Source organism: Bactrocera dorsalis, chromosome 1, assembly GCF_023373825.1.
Source record: "Bactrocera dorsalis isolate Fly_Bdor chromosome 1, ASM2337382v1, whole genome shotgun sequence".
Taxonomy (NCBI): Eukaryota; Metazoa; Arthropoda; class Insecta; order Diptera; family Tephritidae; genus Bactrocera; species Bactrocera dorsalis.
In genome coordinates this window covers 89,289,684-89,313,460 of record NC_064303.1, presented here as the reverse complement: position 1 = coordinate 89,313,460, position 23,777 = coordinate 89,289,684, and the positions used below count along the sequence as shown (strand labels likewise).

General features: G+C 35.8%; 1 protein-coding gene across 3 annotated transcripts in view; it reads right to left on the bottom strand.

Moving 5' to 3' along the window:
- LOC105233638 (rap1 GTPase-activating protein 1) overlaps nt 1-23,777 on the bottom strand; it is a 314,608-nt gene that overhangs the window by 165,858 nt on the left and 124,973 nt on the right. For all 3 annotated transcript variants that reach the window (XM_049446353.1, XM_049446354.1, XM_049446355.1), the window contains one exon: nt 5,496-5,667. In XM_049446353.1, the coding sequence (XP_049302310.1) occupies nt 5,496-5,667 (172 nt within the window). The remainder of the gene's footprint in view (nt 1-5,495; nt 5,668-23,777) is intronic.

Genomic DNA, 23,777 nt, shown 5'->3' with positions numbered 1-23,777 from the left:
AAACTTCAAATTTTTCTCAAAACAAAAAAATTAAAACCAAAGATAAGTGATAAAAAATGAGGTAAATGCCCATTCCTATTAAAAAAATTCTTTACAGTATACTCTCGATTATAGAAACTTCAAACTTCTTACAAAATAAATAAAATTAAATTCAGGGATAAGTGTTATAAAAAATTAGGTAAATGCACATTCATATTAAAAAAAAATTTTGCCTACAGTAATCTCTCGCTTTTAAAAACTTCAATTTTTTCTCTAAACCAAAAAATATTTAAATCATAAGTTTGCAAAAAAAATTGTTTTTGCTTTAAAAACCACTTAAAAATACAATAAGGCTGCTCTATCCACTATAGCATAGGTTTCACTATACCATAATGACCGCAATGCATGCAATTTAGTCGCAAGTCACAAGTGCATTATTTACACAAATTTAGCTGTTAAAGCAAATACTGCAAGAACGACCTGCTTTGCGTCACAACGACAACTAAAGCATAGCGCAGTAACACGCAAAATAGTTGCTGCAGCGCCACATACAAACAAACATAAATGTTGTTGTCATTTTCAGCATAATTTTTGCTTGCTTTTGTTGTTGTAGTTGTTACTACTTTTACGTCTCAATACTAGAGCTCTTTTTGTTGTTGTTGTTGCGCAGTTATCTTGTTTTTGTTTCAACAAGAACGCAAATTGCGTGTTGCAAGGAGTTAACAAAGACTGAAATAGGGGAAAAAAACTTAAAGGCGCCAACAACAAGACACCAAACGAAATGCAGCGAACAACAGCAATATTTACAACGAAATGGAGCAACAACCTTTTGACACACCTTTCGCAACGGCGGAATGGCGTTTTGCGCGCACAAAAGGCACTGCGACGCCCCATTTTCGCTGCTGCTGTTTCACAGGAGGACGAACATGAAAATATGTATGTATGTATGTGTAGGAAAGTTTGCATGGTTGTATATGTGTATATATGTGCATATGTATTTTTGTATGAGTGTGCTGGTATAACTGTGTATGTATGTACATTTGTATGGCAGGAACAAAGGTGCAGCAAGTCAGCAGGAGAAACTTGTTAAGGATAAAAGGCAAGGAAGCATAGCACAAAAACAAAACAGAAAACTGGCGACTGCCACAATGCTTATGTAATTTTCTAGGGCAGTGCGGCAGTAAGGCGCTTTTATTCATAATTCAATAGCGCTATTTAGGATTTCTAAAGAATTATTGCTCACTATTTAAATGCTTTCGAGAAAGTGATTGAGGCAATACTTTGAACGCATTGATGCAGTAGAAGGGTTTAATGTAGAGAAAATATATACTATATTGATTTTAGGTTAAATTATGGTAAACAATTTTTAATTTAAACTATGAAATGTAAAAAATATAGCTTAACTCTTAAGGTATTCACATCTATATGAACATAGCATAATTAATTTACGCTCTAATTTATTTTCCTTTTATGCAACATGCAATTTTTCTATTAATTTTTGTTCCAAAAAATAATAAAAATGTGGAAAATAATAATTAAAAATATTATTTTCAAGCAAATATTGCACGTACGTGCTAAGAAACCGCTATATACGGTCTTTATAAACGGTCTCTGTGAATTGTGCGCTCTTTTCTCTCTTTTATTCAGTCTCGCAAAATTTACGTTCACTACTCAAACGAAGCAACGCACGCTGAATGAACCCACGAGGTGTGAGTCTCTGCTAAATTTAACTGTTATATTTGTACTTAGAAATCATTACTTGCTCTAGCGCCATCTATACATAGCAAAGTCGCAACTCACTTGCTAACTATTCTTGGGCCCAGCAACAGCGACACCTACTCTCATATAACTGCACTACGCTTACAGCTAACCACCTCCAGAGGTCGCAAAACTGTGCGTCATTTTGTCCAGCAGTCTACAGCGCCGGCGCACATTTGTTGGAGCGGAATTTTCAAATACAGAATTATTTTTGAGGGCAAAAATTTCGTACTTGGTTATATTTAATGAAAGGCTGACATTGCATTTAGTTCTTGTGAGCTAAATTTATAAAGTCTTCAAAGATTTTTCAATCAAATGAAACGGCTTGCAACTTTTGAGAGTCTCATTGCTGCGGAACGATTGGATTTCCAATGACGTGGAGAGGGAGGGATATCTAAGGAGCAAGTGGCTTCTAAATGATAAGGTCAGGTGTAGGTAGCAAGACCGTTGGGACGATAGCCCTAGAAGTCGGTTGACTTATGAGTACAACCGGAACGTTAGGTTGGTTGAGGATAACCCAGAGTTCAGATTCTGTCTGAGTCTGGCTCTTCCGCTTACGAGGCAGGAACCACTGTACGGCAGAGCCACCTATCTGATAGGTCGGAGTGTTTTTGTGGGGCGCGGGTCGAAGATTGGATGTAAGTTACTGTAGATTAATCGATGTACTCGGGTATTAAGGATCTGGGTTGTATAGGAATAAGCTGGACTGATAGATGTTTAGATATTAGCGATGTTATCTCCACTAGTCGGTAGGGCGAACAGTTAGGGTCATTTGCGCGTGAATTGTTTAGACGACGAAGGCGTGTAACTGGATATTGGGGTTAGCTTCTTTATGAATGAGGTGTGCGCATAATGTGCGTATGGGCTCCTACTCCTAGTCACCAGTTCAGAGCAGTATGGAAGCTGATCTGGTAGTAGTTTCGACTACAAGGTCTGACCGGTGACTTAATTATGGTACCACGGGGAGCAGGAGCCCTTGAAGTTCGCTTCAATCTGCTCATGCGGACTCGCGCCTTGGGTAGGATCGTGATAGTTGCGGTTAATATCCGAATGCGGGAAATACTGAAAATTTCTGTTCAGTGTGGAGTTGCATTGGAACCGTGTGCCGGAACCAAAGTACGGCAAAGGTTTTAGATGGGCCTCGAAGCCTGCCAAGGTGGTTAGTTTGTCCCTTCCACACTGGTATGAAAAATACCTGGCAATTTCAGGACGCTGATCAACTCATTGATTTCATCCGCTGTGCTTTTGAACGCCGTGCGGTAAGGCGATCGTCAGCAGGTACCCACGTTAAACACACCGGAAATTGTGCTCTAAACTCAAGGAAATGCTTGTTGGGAAAAAATTGGAGACATATTTAAAAAAAAATACCAGTCATACCACACAAATGTCATTGAAAAGTTGGAAGATGGCTATGCTCCCGACTTTCCGTTATTATTTTGGTAGTAGGACAATTTTCATAGTATTGTTGCTGGTTTACGGTTCGAGAATTTAACTATATGGAAAATTTTTTCTTAAAAACAAACTGTTCAGCTTTCTAATACTTGACTGTAGTCTCAGTTTAGTCTGTTTGGAAAAAAAGCTGAGTCTGAAAATCAGTCTCTGTGCCATATTAGCTAAGACGGGGCATGAAGCTTTTGCAAAAATATGTTAAGGATGTACCTTAAGAGCGCTCGATTCTACTCGAAATGCAAAAATATCATGGATGTATATATGTATGTACATATGTAAGTACTACATGCATATCTATCAATAGCAATATAACCAATCAATTCGAAGCCGGCAAATTCTCCGCTCTGACTACTTATAAATAGGAGTATGAGTCAAGTAAAGCCTTGCGAAGAGCAGCAGATGCAATTCATACTAAAAATACGCCAACACACGTCATATTTGCAATACATGTCCTTATGTACATATGTATGTATGTGCCATGAAAAAAATATATATTTTTATGTGTGTGTGTTATTTTTGGGGACAATGGCAGGATGAGATTGCATACTTCAACAAAAACTTTTATTATTAGACAAACTAACTGCACGTATGACTATTATAATAAATTTTATGTACGTATTGTTGTTGCAACACAGTGTATGAGTGGTTGTTGTTGTGGGCCATGTTGATGTTTTTATTACATGTCAATGTTTTTTATTGCTGTCATGAAAGTAATTTTGTCAAAAACTGCTCGAAGCGCAGGCACGCTCCACTAGGTCGAAACACGCACACACATATATACATTTGAGTACATATAATGTCCTGTGCGGCACGGACATACATATGTATAGCTTTCTGCTCCTGTTAACGTACATCTTTGCGCTCTGCAGCGAAATTTGTGCGACTAATGCCCCGAGGCGCAGCACGAGCAACCTTACAGCGCTACAGACGACACACAATGGACAATATCTTGCCGTAGGTCGTGGCTGCCGTCAAGTGTGCAAAGATGATTTGCGTTTTTTTCGCTTGATTTTTAAGGATAATCCGAGTTACCTATTTTTACGACTATTTTCTATAGATATTTTTGGCATATGTGTCTTTTTGTTATTGTTGGCTGCACAAAAATTTATTTTATGACATTTTTCGGGGCATGTGCATTTTTCGTGCCGCACTCGGCGAATTGTCGAATTTTAATGCCACACAGTGTGTTTATACGTAAATATATGTATGTATGTATGAATATATATGTATATGTGTGTGAAGGTGTATGCGGTGTAATAAAATTTACGAGTGGCTCATGCTTGTCACGCAGGCAAAAAAATAATAATAGCGAGTAAGCAGTGCAAAACATAACGGTATATTGCTAATGTTTTCCGGCTGAATGGAATTTTTTCTTCAATTGCATTGCCATAATTCGCCAATGCGCTCAGCGGTAAGGTATTTGAGGGATCAGGTTAGACCAGTTTAGGATTTACAATAAATCAAATATTTTGGATTTGGTATTAGGTAAAGTCACTGAAATTATGAGATATCGAGCAGAAATTTTGCACATGAGTTTCCTTTTACAAGAGGTTGCTAATTTGCTGGAATTGCTGATGTCGGACCACTATAGCATATAGCTGCCATATAAACTGACCGCTTAAAATCGAGTTCTTGTATTGAAAACTTTTTTATTTGACAAGAAATCTTCATGAAATTCGGTATAATTTACTTTCCAAGGCAACGGTACAATCTTGCAAGAAATGGTTCAGATCGGACCACTATAGCATATAGCTGCCATATAAACTGACCGCTTAAAATCGAGTTCTTGTATTGAAAACTTTTTTATTTGACAAGAAATATGCATAAAATTTAATATGCACTATTATCCAATACAGCGGTTTAATCTACGAAGAAATTGTTCATATCGGACCACTATAGCATATAGCTGCCATACAAACTGACCGAGCAAAATCGAAACCTTTTATTGAAAACTTTTTTATTTGATGAGATATCTTCACAAAATTTTGAATGGGTTATTGTCCAAAGCAACGGTACAATCTTGGAAGAAATTCTTCGGATCGAACCACTATAGCATATAGCTGTCATACAAGTGTGATTCCCAAATTAGCGCAATAATCGCAATTTTCCGTCAAAAAGTCAATAAAAAAATTTTCTTGCCCTCAAATACACGTTTAATAAAGTATTAAAGAAAATAATTTTGATATCTTTATCTTTTTTCTTATTTCAAGAATAAATAGTCAAAATTAACCCATTTTTCTATGTACTTATATCCGCTTAACCCCTTATTTTGTACGAACAAATACACATGCTCGCTACAAATTACTTACCTGTGAGAAATACGCTGGCAGCACACAGCGCTGATCATCCAAACGAGAGCACTGCACGCGCTCCAGCAGCTCGAAGAGATCCTGCGTGGCACCCCGCAATTTTTCCGGACTGTGTGAGGCACTTCCGCTGCCGCCGCCTTTTTGCGAGCCCGCCATGAAAGCGTGTTGTCGCCTGCAAATAAAAATGTGAGAGGCGTTATGAGCAAAGTGTTATTACAAAAACAAAACAAAACAACAATGTAAAAAGAAATCGGAGAAAAAAAAATAAAAAAAAAACGAAAACAAAACAAAAAAAGTAAAAAAATAAAAAACCAAAAAAAAAGAAGCAAAAAATCACAAAAATGGTTCCAAAAATAAAATAAAGGAAAATATTAAATATTCAGCGCGAAATTCATAGACCCATATGTATGTACTATCTATGTGTATACAAAGCATATAAGCAAACAAATATATTGAAATAAAATACGCCAAACAAACACCCACATGTGTGTAAACAGTGCCGCGGGATAAGCGACCAAAGAACCCTGCTGGCGCCTCTGGCTCAAACGCACAGCCCAAAAATGGCCTAGAAGATGTCACAACAAAAAAGGACAACACAAACAGACCAACAATTGGCATATTCGCAAAGCGTTTTAAGAAAACGCGTACTTGAAGCCAAATATAAATCACTTGAAAATTTCCATGTTATCCCACACAAGCAGCGCTCTTCTCTTCCTCTACTAGTTCCTTATCCTTTTCGCACATTTGCTATTTTCATGACTACGGTGCGTTCGTAAACCGTTCAAGTGGCCGCAACCGCAAAGGAATCAGCTTTCTTTCGCAGGTCTCAAATGTCAGTGACCGAATTTTGTTAGTGTTTGCATAGCGAAAAATATGGCATATTAATATGGTGTACATTTTTTGGAAAGCGTTTAAAGGGTAGTTAATTTACGTGTGGATTAAATAATGAAAAAAATATATTTCCTCAGCGGGACAAACTAAAGACGATTTGCTACTCATTTATATGTGAAAGCAAGAAAAAAATTGTTTAATTGAGTTCTGCTAAGTACACTCTATCTCTGTCGTAGGTAGTATCTCTCTATTTCCTTATACCAGTAGCAGTAATTTATACCAGTTGTTTGTTCGAACCGCTAATCTCTAAATCCCTCTTTTGGTAAATAATAAAATGAAAGATATTTTCTAAAAAAAACTACAAATTCAATAAAGAAAAGAAAAACACCTAAGGCTCATTAATTGGCTAAACTAGACAAACATTAATTGACAGTAAGATTTGTTGAAGCTTTAATAGTTAAAGTCAAAAATATTCTTAGTCTTTGTGCTTTTTGGTAAAACCATAAAGAGAGACTGGGCATAATAGACCCTAGGTCGCGGTGCTATCCTCATTTACTTATCTGTAAGAAGTAGTAGTCATGATGTTTCCTTGAATTGTTTTCCGCAAAGGAATCAGTTTTAAGCTCGAATCTCGTAAAGAAAGAAATTGAAATTGTAGAAAATATTTTCTAGCCATGATGCTCCGAGCCACTGTGAGTCTTTCAAAATAAATCGAATAAATCTATTGCCTTAAAAAGAAGGTTTGAAGCATTATAACATTCTCAAAAATGGTAGAAGAAACTGGAAAAAATGACTAGTAATGATTGGTGAGGTGATCTGTTTAATATGTTGGTATACCAAAAATTTTGAGAAGAACTCTCGCTTCGAATCAAAGTAGTAAAAACTTTACCAAAATCGAAAGTTGCACTACCAAAAAGTAATATTTTTAAGAAAATCAGGAAAAATTTGTTACGGACCACTTTTCTTGATGCGTACAGGGATGAATTTAAGGGATTATATGGGCTTATGGGTTTAAAAGGATCGAGTTTTTTTATCTTATCTTATTCTACAACACTTCTAGAATATTATCCCAAGTTTTCAAGTTGTTCCGAGTAATAGTTTCGGAAATATCGCCTTGAGACATGTGCGCTCGAGGCTAGCTAGGTTAAGTGCGTCGTTTTTATGGGGCTATGCCAGTGCGACACTTAAAAAAAAAAAATTGTTTTTGCTTTTTGAATAGTTTATGTTTTCAAAAATATTCAGTGAAATTGGCAAAGTCGTATCTCGAACAGTTTTTGGATTTTTCAGATCTTTAGATGATCCTGTACAAGGAGTTATCCTACAAACGGCGTCGCAATGGCCCAGTTTAAAATATTTTTTTCCAAAAATTTCACAATTTCTTTGTTAATAATGTATGTTTGTAACAATAAAAAATTCTAATAAAATATTTCAGTTTTTATATGAGAAAAAATTGTTGAACAATGCTATTTTTTACCCAAGAAAACCCATGTAATCGCTTAAGGAAGCCTTATCGCCACAGTATTATACATACTTATTTATTTTAATACTGTGATGATTTCGTTGAAGAAGATCCTGGAGGTGTCCAACTTTTGATATAAATAAGACATTTTGATTCGAACTAAAGCTTTTTGAGGAAAAAAGTTGACTCTTTCATTCACATTTTCGCTGATTTTATGGTAAATAACTTTGAATGTCTGAAGAACAACTATCAAAATGTGTGTGCGAAACGAACAATTGGTTAATATAGAAATTTATTTATTAATTCTTTACAAATAGTTTTACATTTGCTTACATATGTACATAAGTATGTATGTATGTATAAATACATACAAGGTATAGAAAATATCTATGTAAATGGCATTTCACTTTCAATTTCCTCTTTTACGGATTAGTTTCTCTACAAAAACTTCATGTTGACAAATATTTCTTTTATTGCTTAAAAAATATTTAAAATGTCAGAGCCACCATTCAAAGCAACAAAAAAAGAGTAGTAACTGCAATATGCAATGATTTCTCAATCGTTCAATCGGTGGAAATTTACAACCCTAAAAGGCAGTGATTTCTAAGATTTTTAACTTGCAAGCATTAAATAAATTTCTAAGGCATTTGAAGTAGCAGTAAAGAACACTTACGCTTATGTTCTTAAAGAGCATATATGTATGTACATACATATATACTTGTTCATATGTATGTAAGTATATACACATGTTTTAAAATAGCCAGTGTTCGTAGCGTTGTGTTTGCGCAATTTTCATTCACTCGATTCACTTACACTCGCTTCGAGTGGCACATAAAGAAAAGCTGCGCGCTGAAGTGCACTCAAAAAGAGTAAAGTTGGCAAAGCGGACAATGGAAAAAGTTTTTTTCAACCGCTTACAAAAATGTTCAAAATGTCAAAAAGGCCACGAATGGGTTGCAATACGCACAAATGATTTGGGTAAGCCGCACACATGGAGGATGAAGCCATTTATAGTGTTGAATATGTGTGTATGCATGTTGCTATAATATTTGTGGCATACGAATAAAAGCGTGTGAACAATTCGCCAGCTCAAAAGTGGCCATTGAAAGCTATTAAACTGGAAAAGTGCGCATTTGATTTCATATAAACGGAAAACTTGACAGACTTGAGTTTTTTCGAACGCCCACAAGGAACTACTACAAAGAAGTGATAAATACATACATGTAGGTGTTGCTTAAGGGGTTAGGGTCAGTTTCGAAATTTCAAAAACAAGAAAAAAATTAACTGCGCTTGCAGCGAAGCTATAATACCCTTAACAGGTGCGTTTTTAATAGAATCAAAGAGTAAGCAAAGATCTTTAGCTTGTTTCTGATGGGTCAGTTTGAATGGCAGCTATAAGCTATAGTAGTCCGATCTGTACAATATTGCCTTGGAAAATAATCCATTTCAAATTTCATGAAGATATCTTGCCAAATTAAAAACTTTTCCATACAAGATAATTTTGATGGGTCAGTTTGAATGGCAGCTATAAGCTATAGTAGTCCTATTTGAAAAAATTATTTAGAGATAGTGGCAGTGTCTTTGATATTAATCCATGGCAAATTTTGTGAAGATATCTCGTCAAATGAAAAAGTTTTCCATACAAGAACTTCATTTTGATTGTTCACTTTATATGGCAGCTATATGCTATAATGGTCCGATAACGGCAATTCCATCAAAGCAGCAACTTCTTATGGAGAAAAGGGCGTGCGCAAAATTTCAGATTGATAACTCAAAAACTGAGCGCACTAAAGCACTTTCTTACGCTCAAAATTAAATTGTCAAAGTCCGACTTTTTTCAGGGCTCTAGAACAAGGTGACTTACCTTTTAGTAGACAAACTATATATATATTTTTTTTGAATAACAAATAAATAAAATTCATAAAAAATATGCACCGCTGTCCTTCAAATTTATTAATGCACTTAAGTATGTTTGTATGTACTTATGTATGAGTGTATACAAATATAGCATTCCTTGCGTTTGCTTTGATGCACTTGCGTCAACACCTCCATTCAGCTCTTTTTTATTTCTATTTTTGACATATTTTCGTAACAATGTTATTCTTATGCATCACTCCACATTTACATATTCACACATATGCACATCACACATACATATGTACTTATAATAGTTGGTGTTGACATAGTTTCCTTATGCAAACACTATAATGGCAATTGTCATCTGGGAAGAGGATGTTTTTATTGCCTTAGAATTTCCTAAATATGCAGCTGTTGCCGCCAACACTCACTCAGCACTCCGCTTAACAGCCACTCAGGCGTTTATGCTTGCACTAATACATGAAAACATATACAAAGGCGCATGCGTGTGTGTGTGTTTCGCTTAGCATATGACTATTTCTTAAAATATGAGAAATACTTACGTCCGTCAAGCGCTTTGTTTTGCTACCAAATTTTCCAACTAAACACACATGTACTTACATGCATGCATGCAGAAAAAATTCCAACTAAACAGGCACATGCATGTAGAAAAATGCATCGTTGCGCGCACGAACACGAAAGTGTGTCAACAGAAGGACGATTGCAGTGCGACGCGTTGTCACTAATAAATTAACACCTACGAAATAAGTCGGAATTATAGTGATGTGCCTAAAGGATACTTATACTTAGAAATAAATACACACTCATATACATATACATATTTATATGAATATATATGTATGTATTTTCATAAGTATGTACATATACATACATATGTGCCTGTATACATATGTATTTCTAATATTCCTGGCAACTGCTGCCTGGCTTACATTTTATAATGCAATATCAAAGCGTTGTTCTTGTAATTGAGTTGTGGATTTTGTGGCGCAACAATAGCTGCGACCACTGAGCTCCTGACAGGCGCATCGCAATGTGTTGCCGTAACGGGAAAGTGTTATATTTAACTGACTGTCGGTAGTGGGCTCTTTAGAAATTCAGATTTTAGTTTAGCGCCATTGAGGTGTGCTAGTGTTGTTGTTGGCGTTGGCGCGAGTTTGCACAATGAAAGTGGCGGTTAACCCATTTCGAGCGGCAAAGAGTTGTTGACAGTTGTCTAAGCGGAGAGACACATTTGCAATTATTATTTGATAAGGACGTGGATAATGGCAAGATATACCAAGTTATATAAATGTATGTATGTAAGTATATGTATGTATGTATTTATGTAGCTATATACACATATATGTATATATTCTTCGACAAATATTTGTATATACATACATACGTATAAACATGCAATTGTGGGTGTATGTGTGTACTTTCCGTCATTTAACTTGCAAATTGCATATTTATTTAGCAGCTAGATTAATTAACTCGCTGCAATTTGATGGCGCGGAGGTTAATTAATATGAAATATGAAGTCGGGAAATTATTTGCAGAGACTTCAAGGCTCATACAAATGAATAAATGAAGATTTTTGTACAAAGTAATGAAAATAGAGCAAGAAAATCAAGGGAGAAACATATTTGAATTCAATTAATTTTGGTTATTCATAAAGTAATGGAACGTAAAAGGTCGCACATAAGCGTACAGTGTGAAAGACTAAAGCCCGCCGTCAACAAACAGATAGGACCTTATCAGTGTGGCTTTAGATCTGAAAAATCTACCATCGACCAGATTTTCACCAAGTGCCGAGTCTCGGAAAAGACCCGTGAACGGAAGATCGACACACACAGCACTTCTTCGTCGATTTCAAAGCTGCGTTTGACAGAACAAAAAGGAGCTGACTTATATTCAGACATATCGGCATAAATGCCCCCACAGAACTAGTACGCCTGGGTAAACTTACGTTGAGCAATACCAAAAGCTACCTTAAGAACGGGAAGTATCTCTCCGAGCCGTTCGATACCAAGCAAGGTTTTAGACAAGGCGAATCCCTTTCGTGCGACTTCTTCAATCAACTCCTAGAGAAAATAATTCGAGCTTCAGAGCTGAACAGAGAAAGTACAATCTTCTATAAGGGTGTACAGCTGCTGGCGTTCGCGATAATATTGATGCCATTGGCCTCAACAACCGCGTCGTTAGTTCTGTTTTCTCCACACTGGATAAAAAACGAAATGAATGGTCTAGTTGTGAACGAGTACAAGACGAAATATCTCCTGTCATCAAACAAGCAGTCGTACCATTCGGACTTGGCTCGCACGTCACTGCCGAGAGTCATAACTTTGAAGTGTTGGATAATTTCGTCTATTTAGGAACCAGTAAAAACACCACCAACAATGTCAGCCTGGAAATCTAGGCAATAGAGAAGTAAAGTCCTCTCTCGACGAACAAAAACCAAACTCTACAAGTCCGAATACCGCAGTCGATGGAACTACATATTAGCTGTACGAAATATACGACGACGTTGTCATAGTTCAGCGAATCAAGAGACAGCGGCTGCGCTGGCTAGGTCATGTTGTCCGGATGGAAGAGAACATTCCAGCTTTGAAGGTTTTTGATTCGGTACCCGCCGAGTGAAGAAGAAGAGGAGGACCTCCACTCCGTTAGATAGATCAGGTGTAAAAAGACCTACTTGCACTTGGTATCCCGATTTGCCGCCAAATAGCGAAAAGAAGAAACGACTGGCGGCCTGTTGTTAACTCGGCTATAACGCCGTAAGCACTGACTATGCCAGTAAAGAAAAAGAAGAAGGTATTTAATAAAGAGATAATCCCCAGTGAATCTTCCGCTTCTGTTTTCATCACCAAAGCTACACATGATTATGGACAAAGCGAATCATAGTATTTACTAATGACTTCGCCCGAACTATAATAGTATCTACATAAGTCCAATGAGAAAATTCTAAATCAAGTGAGCTTATATGTATGTATGTATGTACTTGTATATCTAAACTCAACTTGTTGTTGCTGCGAAAATGAGGCGTGTGAAATTAACGCGAAAACCCGAATACGGAAATCTAATGAGCCACACACACCCTCTAACGGTACTGCATTAAATGCAAATTTATGCAAATCTGTGCAATTTTCACCTCCCGCTTCCGAAGCGTAATGAAATTGTGCTCAGAACAATGTAAAAACTATATTAGTGTGTATATGTAAGTATATGTATGTGTGTGTGCGTGTGTGTTGATCACGTGTAGGTGTTTTGTTGCGTTTTTGTTTTCTGACTTATTGGCGCAGCAGGTGCTTCTGCATGCTAAGCATTGCTCGTGTTTAAAGTTCAACCGCAACAAAACAATTATTTAATGTCAAATTCTTATCAGTTAGGCAGATTTAATCCCGTCAGCGGCAACAGAAGACAAGCAGAACCCACAGGCGACATTGTGTTTGTTGTTCTCAGGCGTGGTGTTGACAGGCAGAACGATGAATGTGCGTCCACGAAACATTAGAATGCCATTTGAGTGTCTGCTAAGCAGCAGAAAGAATGGAAATTATAACAACAACAACAAAAATAACAACAAAAAATACGAAAAAGAAATTTCGTTTGTAAGAAAAATAGTAAGAATCTTCCACACGTGTATCAAGAGAAAATGCATTACATACAATACAGCAATAACAACAACCACAAGAATAATAAAAACAACAACAGTGCGGAAACAGCACAGTTTGGTATACTAACACACATACATGTACATATGTGCGCATAATAAATGCATTACTATGTTGGGGCATGCAACCAGAGCAAACTAAAATCCGATTTTCTCACTTTTGTTAAGCAAGTAGTGTGTGTGAATGTATGTTTAATAGAAGTGAGAAAGAATTTCCGAAGTGTCTGCAAGCAAAATAAGATCGATGTATAACACAGTCTGCAGGCACACCACCAGCAAATAGATCTGCAGCGGCGAGTGTGACAAATCTCTTGAGGCGCGCCGAAGAATGCAAAGGAAGTGTCTTGTGACAGCGAATGCATAATTAGAGAGCAAAGAAATTTTCAATCTACACACAAATATACATACATACATATATATTTCCTGCAATATTGCCAGCCTAGCCATTGAAACGTTAATTGCTTCGAGATCTTCGGAAAGTCCCCGTAACGTAATTAATGCATTCTTCGGTGAAAATCTATTGAAAATGATTTTCATTCAATTATTCTTGTGGCATTGTGTTGGTGAATGTTGCAGGCTCGTCAGACGCACTACATTGACTATGTGACTATGTAATGTCGGAAATTAAATACAGAAAGTATGTGTGTAGTCACACTAAATGACCTGGAAACAATCAATTACATGGGAATAATGCGTAAGTGGAATCAAAAATTGTATGATTTTTTCAGGATCAATGGCGGGCTTATGTATGAGAAAGTATTTTTATTTAAGAAATACATATGTGTGTTGAATATTTAGATATGTATGTATGTATATGTGACAGGAAAAACTAACTAACCCTATAAAATATATATGTACATACATACATATGCATATAAATGATTGAGGGACGAGTTAAGTCGATTTAGACATATCCGCCTATATATCTGTAAATATGAGAATTAGTCCTGCAGTTTCTAAGACATGACTGTGAAATTTTGTACACGACCTTCCCTCCTCAAAGTCAGCTTGTCGGATTCACCGATATCGGACCACTAGAGCCCAAAGCTACCATACAAAATAAACGGATAGGGCTGAGTCGGCCGCAGTTGGTGGCATAGTAATACGCAGCCCCCAACCAAGAGTAGGGCTGGGAGAGGAGAGCTTGGCTCAAAATGCCTCATGCGCCCAATAAACCTACGGCGAAGAGGCAAACAGATGCCGCCCTTAAATAAGCGTCCACAACCTCCACCGGAGTAGACCAAGGGAGCACCTACGTAGGATAGGGAGGCAACAAACCGATGTGGGATCACGCAGCGACCAGCACCAAACGAGCACAGATATCGACAAAAACCCTGGGCAAGGGCCGCATCAGAAACGAAGACAGTAAGATTCTGATTAAGGTGTATGGGAAACCTGTAATAGATCAGTTATGGGAAAGAGCCGGTGAGAGCAACATTCTGTCACCTCAGTAGGTAAGAGGGACATCTCACCGAAATGACTGGCAGGCTAATGCCGTTCTCATCTCCGCCTCGTTAAAACCGTGACAGGTCTTTAAGTACTTTCAATGCACGTCGCCTTATTTTTGGCCATACATGTGCAGTTGAGACGAACTCCTGATTGGTTCCCGAACCGGGCTCTGAACATAAGTTCCCGTAAGACCTTATGCCAAACCTAGCGTGGCCTCCCTGCTTGCATAGATAACCAACGGGTTCATATATAGCGGAGATAGCTGCTTAAAGCACTGACCCATTAGAACAAAATAAACAACTCAAAACAACAACAAAAACAATAACAGAAAGAACAGCAAAAGAAACAAAGATGGTGAATAAAGAATACGTGAATGTCTTCCGTAGGAGTAGTAGGATAGTTGGATCCCCTATACTAACCACTACTTCAATACATCCGGACCAAAATGGAGAAAAAGCAGCCTTAAGAGAAACTCCAGCTACACAAGCAGAATCCGCAAAATAAGGAAAAAGAAAAACCACCGAAAAATCCGGGGCTACTAAAGCTCACCGAAGCAAGAGTAGATCAGCCAAATGAAACGGGCACAAGGAGAATACTTTGAAAAGTGCAAAGGTATCGTGCAAATAATGAAGATAGCGACGGCAAAATAGAAGAACGTCAGCATGGGTGCTAAGAACGGAGCGGCACAGCTATAAGAACTCTTTGACGTAATGAAGAGTGAGAAACAAAAACTGGACTACCTCAGAAAACGATAAAAGACGGGGACAATTAAGCATGCGCGCCACTACCGTTCCCACGACAGTCGGATCTACGTAACCAGAACGGACCTGGACTTTTATCCAGCCAAAGACTGTCAACTCGGCATAATTGTGCCGCTACAACAACAAAAACAACCCCCGCGTCAATTACCTCGAAGCGAACAACAATTCCTGTTGAGAAACAGTGCGACCACGTGACGAAATGGACGCTCAGTGGCAAATAGTTTTACCTAAAAGGACGAAGAAATCCCACGCAGAGGGAGGAAAAGTGGTGGAAGCTCTTAAAAGCAAAGAAGAAAGACAACAAGGGAAGAATACAGCTGCAAGCCATAGAGCATATAAAAGGCCAAAGTGAAAATCAGAGGCCGTGAACATTAAGCCAGCAGAAGGCAATAGTTAGGCAGAGGTCCTTAAGAATATATGAAGCAAGGTAAAACTTAAAGAAACCTGTTTTTTGTGAAGGGTATTTTTATGTAATTTATTTTAATTTTATTTTAAATTCATTTCAATTCATTTCATTTTACTTAAATTAAATAAAATATTAATAAATTTAAATTAATCAAATTAAGATAAATTTAATTGAACAAAATGGCGGAATTTTTTTCCAGGTTTTTTGGAAAAAAAAAATTAATTGTTTATAGAAAATCGAAATTAAAAAATCCTCTGATCCGGCAATATAAATTTAATTTAATTTAAATTTATTAATATTTAATATAAAGAAATTGAAATTAAATTAAAATAAAATTAAAATAAATTAATACTTAATTTAATTTAATTTAATTTTCATTTTATTTTATTTTATTTTATTTAATTTTATTTAATTTTATTTAATTTTATTTCATTTCATTTTATTTTATTTTATTTTATTTTATTTTATTTTATTTTATTTCATTTTATTTCATTTTATTTCATTTTATTTCATTTTATTTCATTTCATTTCATTTCATTTCATTTCATTTCATTTCATTTCATTTCATTTCATTTCATTTCATTTCATTTCATTTCATTTCATTTCATTTCATTTCATTTTATTTTATTTTATTTTATTTTATTTTATTTTATTTTATTTTATTTTATTTTATTTTATTTTATTTTATTTTATTTTATTTTATTTTATTTTATTTTATTTTATTTTATTTTATTTTATTTTATTTTATTTTATTTATTTATTTTATTTTATTTTATTTTATTTTATTTTATTTTATTTTATTTTATTTTGTTTTGTTTTATTTTATTTTACTTTATTTTATTTTATTTTATTTTGTTTTGTTTTATTTTAATTATTATTTTTTTCTTTTATTATATTATATTATATTTTTATTTTATTTATATTTAACATTTTGTTTCCGGCTTTTCTATTTATTATTATTTTTATGATTTTTTCTAAACAAATTTTATTAAATTTTTTGATGCAATTTTCTCAGCATTTAATGGTTCTCCCAAAAGTTACACATAGCCTTGCCAGCTGTTCGCCCAAACTTTGATATTCCTACTTTCCCTGAAAAGCAGCTTGTAGCTGACCAATCACTTAAAGCGTAAACCAATAAATTTTCTAAACTTTCTTCCTCGCAGAAATTAAAAATAAACAAGATTTTCTACTTTTTCCCACCAAAAAGCAGCCAAACCCACACCAGTCTACATATGCGTGTCTGTGTCTGTGTCGAAGCGCCATAAAGGTGTCCTTATGCAAATTGAAAGCAATAAAATCAAATTGGTTAAGGCTCATTTTCAAGAAACGTGCGCAACTTTACAACAAATTTGTGGGTAAATTACGAGCCGGCTTGAGTACATATTTGCTCTTTAAAGCCACTAGAAGACGCTTTCTTTAATTTTTTTTTACGCATGAGGCGCTCAAGAATCAATTGAAAGGGTTAAACGCGAAACTAGTTTCCCGCAATATTAACTAGCAACAAGATTCACAAGAAACAAGTTTTTCCTGCAAACGAAGCGGAAGAGGAGTGCTCGTGCAACACCCAAACACCCAAGAAAATGCAAAGTAGTATCTATTGAAATCGAATTTCCAGCGCACGATAGCACCTTTGTTGCTTTGTGGTGGAAGTCCTGTCTTATGCGCTCGCTTTGTTGCAAGTTGTGCAGCTGAATTTTCCACGCTGCAATTTCGCTTCGCTGGCGCATCTTTTCTGTCTTTTCTTTTCTTTTCCACAATCCTTGCAGGATTTTCTTTTGCTACGCCAAACGTTTGTAATGACAATTCCGACAACTTACCACTTGCAGGGTAATAAGCGAAATCCACTAATAAGACAAGCAGCGCGGACCGCATGAAAGGTACTTGCACCCTTTCGTGCTGCATGCAACGCCGCCGCTTTGCTTAAAGATTTTAAATCCTTTCTTCACCTTTCTGCAGTTTCACTTATTGTGCTTGTGATTTTTGTTGTTCTTGCTTTCTTGTGGTGGCTGTTTGGCGTTTAATAATGCGCGCATCAGCGGATATTAATGACGGTGCATTTCCACCCCATTTCCGGCACGATTTTCATCGCGTCGCTTCGCTTGCGCGGACGTTTAGGGCTATCGGCAGTTCATTTACCGTTTATGCGCGCACACAAACCTAAGTTACCGCTATTATAATGTCAGTGAATTGTGTCGAAGATTTTCTCACAGTTTTCTTTCACTGCTTTTTGTTTTTGTTGTTTTTTTTTGCAGCGTTTCTTGCGCTCGCGTCTTAGCTGTATTGACTTTCGTTCAAACACACGCTTAGTTGCTGTCGCTGAAGGGTTAATCAAAGCACTAGCTGTGGCAGCAACTGCTGGAAGGGTTAATCAAAGCACTAGCTGTCGTTACAACTGTTGGCAATAAGTCGGTTCGATCACCGGCCCGTCTTGGGGGGTCATCATTAATCAAATTCACATTAATTTGCTATTTTCGCATTGACATTTTCGCCATTGTTGTTGCCGGTGTTTGGCGTTGTTTTTGTGCGTTTGTTTTCATGCAGTGACTTTTGTGCCTTCAGCTCTATTATTACTTAGCCCTTTTTTTACTTTCATACGCATTCAGATTTTTCCGCCTAATTTCCACGATTTTTACATGACATTTTCCAGCATGTGGCATGCAAATAACGGTGAAAACTACGCATACGAAGCATTGTATGCAACTCTGCATGAAATTTTCTTATTTTTTCATAAATTTTATTTCCATCAAAAACATATTTCCCGTTGTGCCGCAGCAGGACCACCATGTGCTGTCAATGCATGAGCCGCCTAATAAGTCAAAATCCTTTACAACTATTATTATTTTTGACTTTTCCCCATTAAACACAATATTAATGACAATAGCAACTTGCTGGTGCTTGTGCGCGTTCGACACTTTGAGATATTTCCCACTAAAATGACGTTGCTTTGTGCAATTGTTGCTATGGAAATGCCGGTGTGTCCTGTCAGCGTTAGATGTTGTGACATTTCACAGCTATTCTCTTAGGCTATTGCCTTTGCTGGGCGCGTCTAACGACCAGTTTGCTTATCAGCCGAGTGCATCGCACTCACAGACGGCAAACGGTGCATGTAAGTATGTACTATATATTTATGTTAGATGTCCTGTGCGCCTCTAGTACGCACCAAGTGTGGTGAAACACGCGTACATACATATATATGCTTTGCGTCGCATCGGTGCGCTATGCGTTTTGTGTTGCCACTCTTACATTTCCTCCTTTGATATAGTCTGCTGCTTTGTCGTTTTGACGTCTACATTACACTGCTTGTCGCTTTGCATAATGTCCTTGCGATTCTTATCGTTCTGCTCTATTTTCTTTTACATCCTTTTCCTGTTACAACTCGTTGCGTTGACGAGTTTTTTATTACACTTTGCCTTTCCTGCTTTTTGTTGTAATTTCTATGCCGCTACTCGTCGCCTAATAAACGCTTTTTTCAATATATATTTATGTAGTTGTTGTAGTTAACTGCGAAATGTATAATTATACACAATTAATTGGCATCTCGTTTTGGGAAAGCATTACGCCATTGGCAGTTTAATTGATTTTTGTACTTTGAATTTTAATTTAATTTCATGTACAGTTATTTTTCAGTTCCATAAAAGAGCTTTTAAGCTTTAAAGCTTGTGTTCGACTCACAGCTGAGCTTTTTTGGTGCTTTTTAACGGATACTCAACACTTTTCTAGCAGTGATAGTATTGTCATTCGGCTTGAGATGATCTAACAGCTCGTAATAGTCCTCTCTCATAAAAATTGGGGTCTGGTAGTGAACGAGGGCAAGACGAAATATCTCCTGTCATCAAACAAACAATCTCCGCACTCGCGACTTAGCTCGTACGTTACTGTTGACAGTTATAACTTCGAAGTCGTTGATAATTTCGTCTATCTTGGAACCAGTATTAACACTGTTCATGGATCTTTGCTTGCCTGTAACGGTAGGTTAGGTTGGGTTAAGTTTGTCTGTTAAGCCAATTAGCCACGCACCAACACCAGTTTTTATCCTCTGCGATATCAGAGGGAGTTCAGTTACTAAATCCATGAAGAGTAGTCATCTTTTAGTATGCCTGCGCTTGAGGCAAATTTCAACAGACTCTGTGGCCTCACTATCGATACCTCTTCCAGTGTATCATACCGTGTGGACCTCAGATACTTACATCGCAGTCTTGCCAATGCGACACAAGTGCACAAGAGATGCCCCACTGTTTCCCTGGTACCTTGCTGTAGGCATTTCCTGCAGTCTTCTCGATCTGTTAGCCCCATTCTGTGGACCTGTGTCGCCACCAGACAGAAAAGTTAGTATTCCGATCATGTTCCTACTGGCTCTTCTATCGAGTGCCAATAGGAATTTTGTGTTCCGATCTTACACTTGACACTTGACTTTTGCAGCTTTGCATCCATCGGGGTTTGATTTTCTTTACTTTACTTTGCTTCTGTCCAGATCGTCGTATATATAAACAATGCATGGCTTGGATTGTTAAGTAAACACAATTTTCTCCGTTCCATTATCTCTGTCTAGAGCTTAAAGCAATTTTAGGTTAAATTCGACGTTTCGCAATAAACGGTAGGTGTCCTGGGGAATATCTTAGAAGTGGATCAAGCTGTTAGAAATTGCTTGCCTAAAGGTATGGGTAATTTTAGGTTATCTCAAACGTCGCTCAGCAATAAAACTGTGCCTGAGGAGTATCTAAGTTGTGGATCAATTTACAGATCATCAGAGCTGTCGCAAATGAATAGAGTAGTACAGACCAGGTTCATTAATTAAACCAAAAAATGTGAAGAAATTGCTTCTATGTGATGACCGCATCTTTAAAACAACAAATAACCAAATATTGCAGTTATCTAAAGCATTTCAAATAGCTCACAGCCCAGACATTACCACACAATAAAGGCCAAAATTTTCGCATTATGTTTTTAACGCCCGAAAATGCCCGAAGCCACTTCCTTTGCTTTGCTTATTTTGTTTTGTTTACTTCAAAATAGTAAAGGCAAACTTGCCCGACAATGCGTCTGAAAATATGCCATAAAGCGCCCGAGCAAATGCCGCAAAGTGCCAAATTGCCATTACGACGGCGCCACTTTCCACATCCTTCGCCACACACACACACGCACAAAAGAAAATGTAAGCCGCCAGCGAAATTCGAAAGACGCAAGAAAACATTCTTTCACTATAACTTTTTCTATTCGTCGAACTTTTTTTTGTTTAGTTTTTTCTAACTTTTTTTGGGGATTTTTTTGTGGGGCTATGCTTAGTCTAAAGGCGCACATGCCGCTCAGCCGGCGCATGCCGTCAATTGGCTAATAACCAGCCAGCCAAACCGAGTTACTATCTCCGCTTTGGCAACGACTTCATGTGGGTAATAACCGCTAAAACGCGTAACTACTAACGTTCCTCGCTTGTGCTTTCTCTCATCACCGTCCACTACTGGCTTTCCCATTCAATTCATTCCATTATTCATGGCTGCTTGCAGTTATTATTTTTATGAGCACAAGTACGAGTCTGCTGTTATTTGAAAAGCTGGCGAGCGAGCGACGAGTCTTTTCACCCAACGTTTTGCACCTCTCGGCCGCTTCGTCTAATGTGTGAGTTGCCTAACAACGTTAACTGTCTTGCTAGCTACTTAGTATAGCTCGTGAGTGCGTGTGATTTTGTGTATGTGAATCCGTCTGAGTTTGTATTTGTAGTGCGTGTGTGTGTGTATTGTGCTAACCGGCAAGTGGTGTTCTCGGCCACTTTGCATATTAATGACGACGTTGGCTATTACCGAGATTGTTGTCTTTTTTATTGGCATGACTGTTTTGGTTTTCGTTAGTTTTGTTGCGGTTTGAGTTATTTTTCGGTTGTGTTAATATGTCGGTATGTTAGTATGTTGGCTTGTGTGTGTTTGTTGGTTATTACGTACGCTAACCCACAATGCTGTCATAACCTGCTCATATGAATTTGTGGAGCTGAACGCTATGTGGCATGCCATAATTGGTGCAGCCACGAAGCTGACTTGGTTGGCAAGAGATGTTGCAGGGTGGGATATTTTCGTAAATATATGTACATAAGTCGAGTCTGTATTTTAAAGATGGTTTTAAAAGTTCTCAAAAAAAATATATCTTATAATTTAATAATTATTTTTTTTCATTATAAATGGACCTTAAATTAAATAATTTAAAATTTTTGATTAAAAAAATTTTGTTTTGATTAAAAAAATTTAAAATTTTGATTAAAAATTTAATTTAAAAAAATTAAAAATGTTTAAAAAAAATTTTAATCAAAAAATTTTAAATTTTGATTAAAAAAATTTTGTTTTAATTGAAGATTTAAAATTTTTTTTTTTTAATTTTTTTTTTAAATTTTAATTAATAAAATTAAAAATGTTTTTAAAAAATTTTTAATACAAAAATTTAAAATTTTTATTAAAAAAAATTATATTAAAATTTCTTTAAATAAATTTTTAAAAATTCTTTATTTTTTTGTTAGGAAAATTTTATTTTTTTTTTAATAAAAATGTTGCAGATATATCATTTTAGTTAATTTTTCATAGAAAACAAAAGTAAATTGTAAAATCATAATTTTTTTTTACAAAAGATTTAAAAATTTATTTTCGGCGAATAACCAGTGTACTTCGAAGCGTACTTGAATCGCTCTAGACACCTCATTCAGGTTAGATTAAGTAAGGTATAGAACTCTGATCTCTCTCATGGGGATCACACTTGGACTGTTGTTATTGGAGAATTCTGCAGTTGACCGTCCTTGACCGGATAAAAAATTCGGTTCCGTAGACCCGACTGTCGTGGGAACGGACTTGAACTATTTAAGCCTTTGTGATACATGAAAACTTCTACAGATCGATCTCAAATCTTGACAGAGCGCTTTTAATCCACCACAACTACGAGTATGATTGGGCGTTTTTAATTTTACACTCAATAGTTCATCCAGATAACTGAAGGTATGAGATCCAAGGTATTTTATCTGTACTCTCGTAACTGCGAGAGAGTCAAAAGAGATTGAAAATAATTATAACAAGACTTTTTCTAAGCAACTTCCACTACTCGCTTCCGGGAAGTCTGTCAGTCGTGTAAGTAGTCGTGTCTACGTAAACAGTCCCGGTTTTTAACCGAGATTATTGCTAAATTTCAACATAATATTGTTAAAATTGCAATTTAGTTACAAAAACTCTTGAGGTTACATTTATTATACGATTTTTTTTTGAATTTGTTTTTGCGAAAACTTTGTTTTCAAAACAAAATTTTAATAGAAAAATTTTTGTTCTGAAGTTGTGTTGCAAAAATTAATAACGACAACTATAAAATTACAAAAAAAAATTAAAAAATTACAAAAAAAAAATTAATAAATTACAAAAAAAAATTATTAATTTTTGGAAAAAATGTTTTCCCAAATTTCTTCAAAATTCTTAAAAAAAAATGTTTGAATTGAATTTGTGTTAAAACAAAAATTTACTAACTATAAAAATACAAAAAAAAATATAATACATTTTTAGGAAAAAATGTTTTTTAAAATTTTTTCAAAATTCCTATTTAATAGAAAAATTTTTGTATTGAATTTGTGTTATAAAAATTAATTAACTATAAAATTACAAAAAATAAAAGTAAAAAAAGAATTTATTAAATAACAGTTTCTTACAAAAAAAAATTTTACAATTTTTTTAATTTAAAAAATTTTTTTTTTTAATTTTTTTTTCATAACTATAAAATTGCAAAAAATAAAAATAAAAAAAAAATAATTAAATAAAAATTTCTTCAAACATTTTTTTTTTTAATTTTGCTTTTTCAAAAAATGTTTTCAATAACAAAAAAAAATGTATTGTAT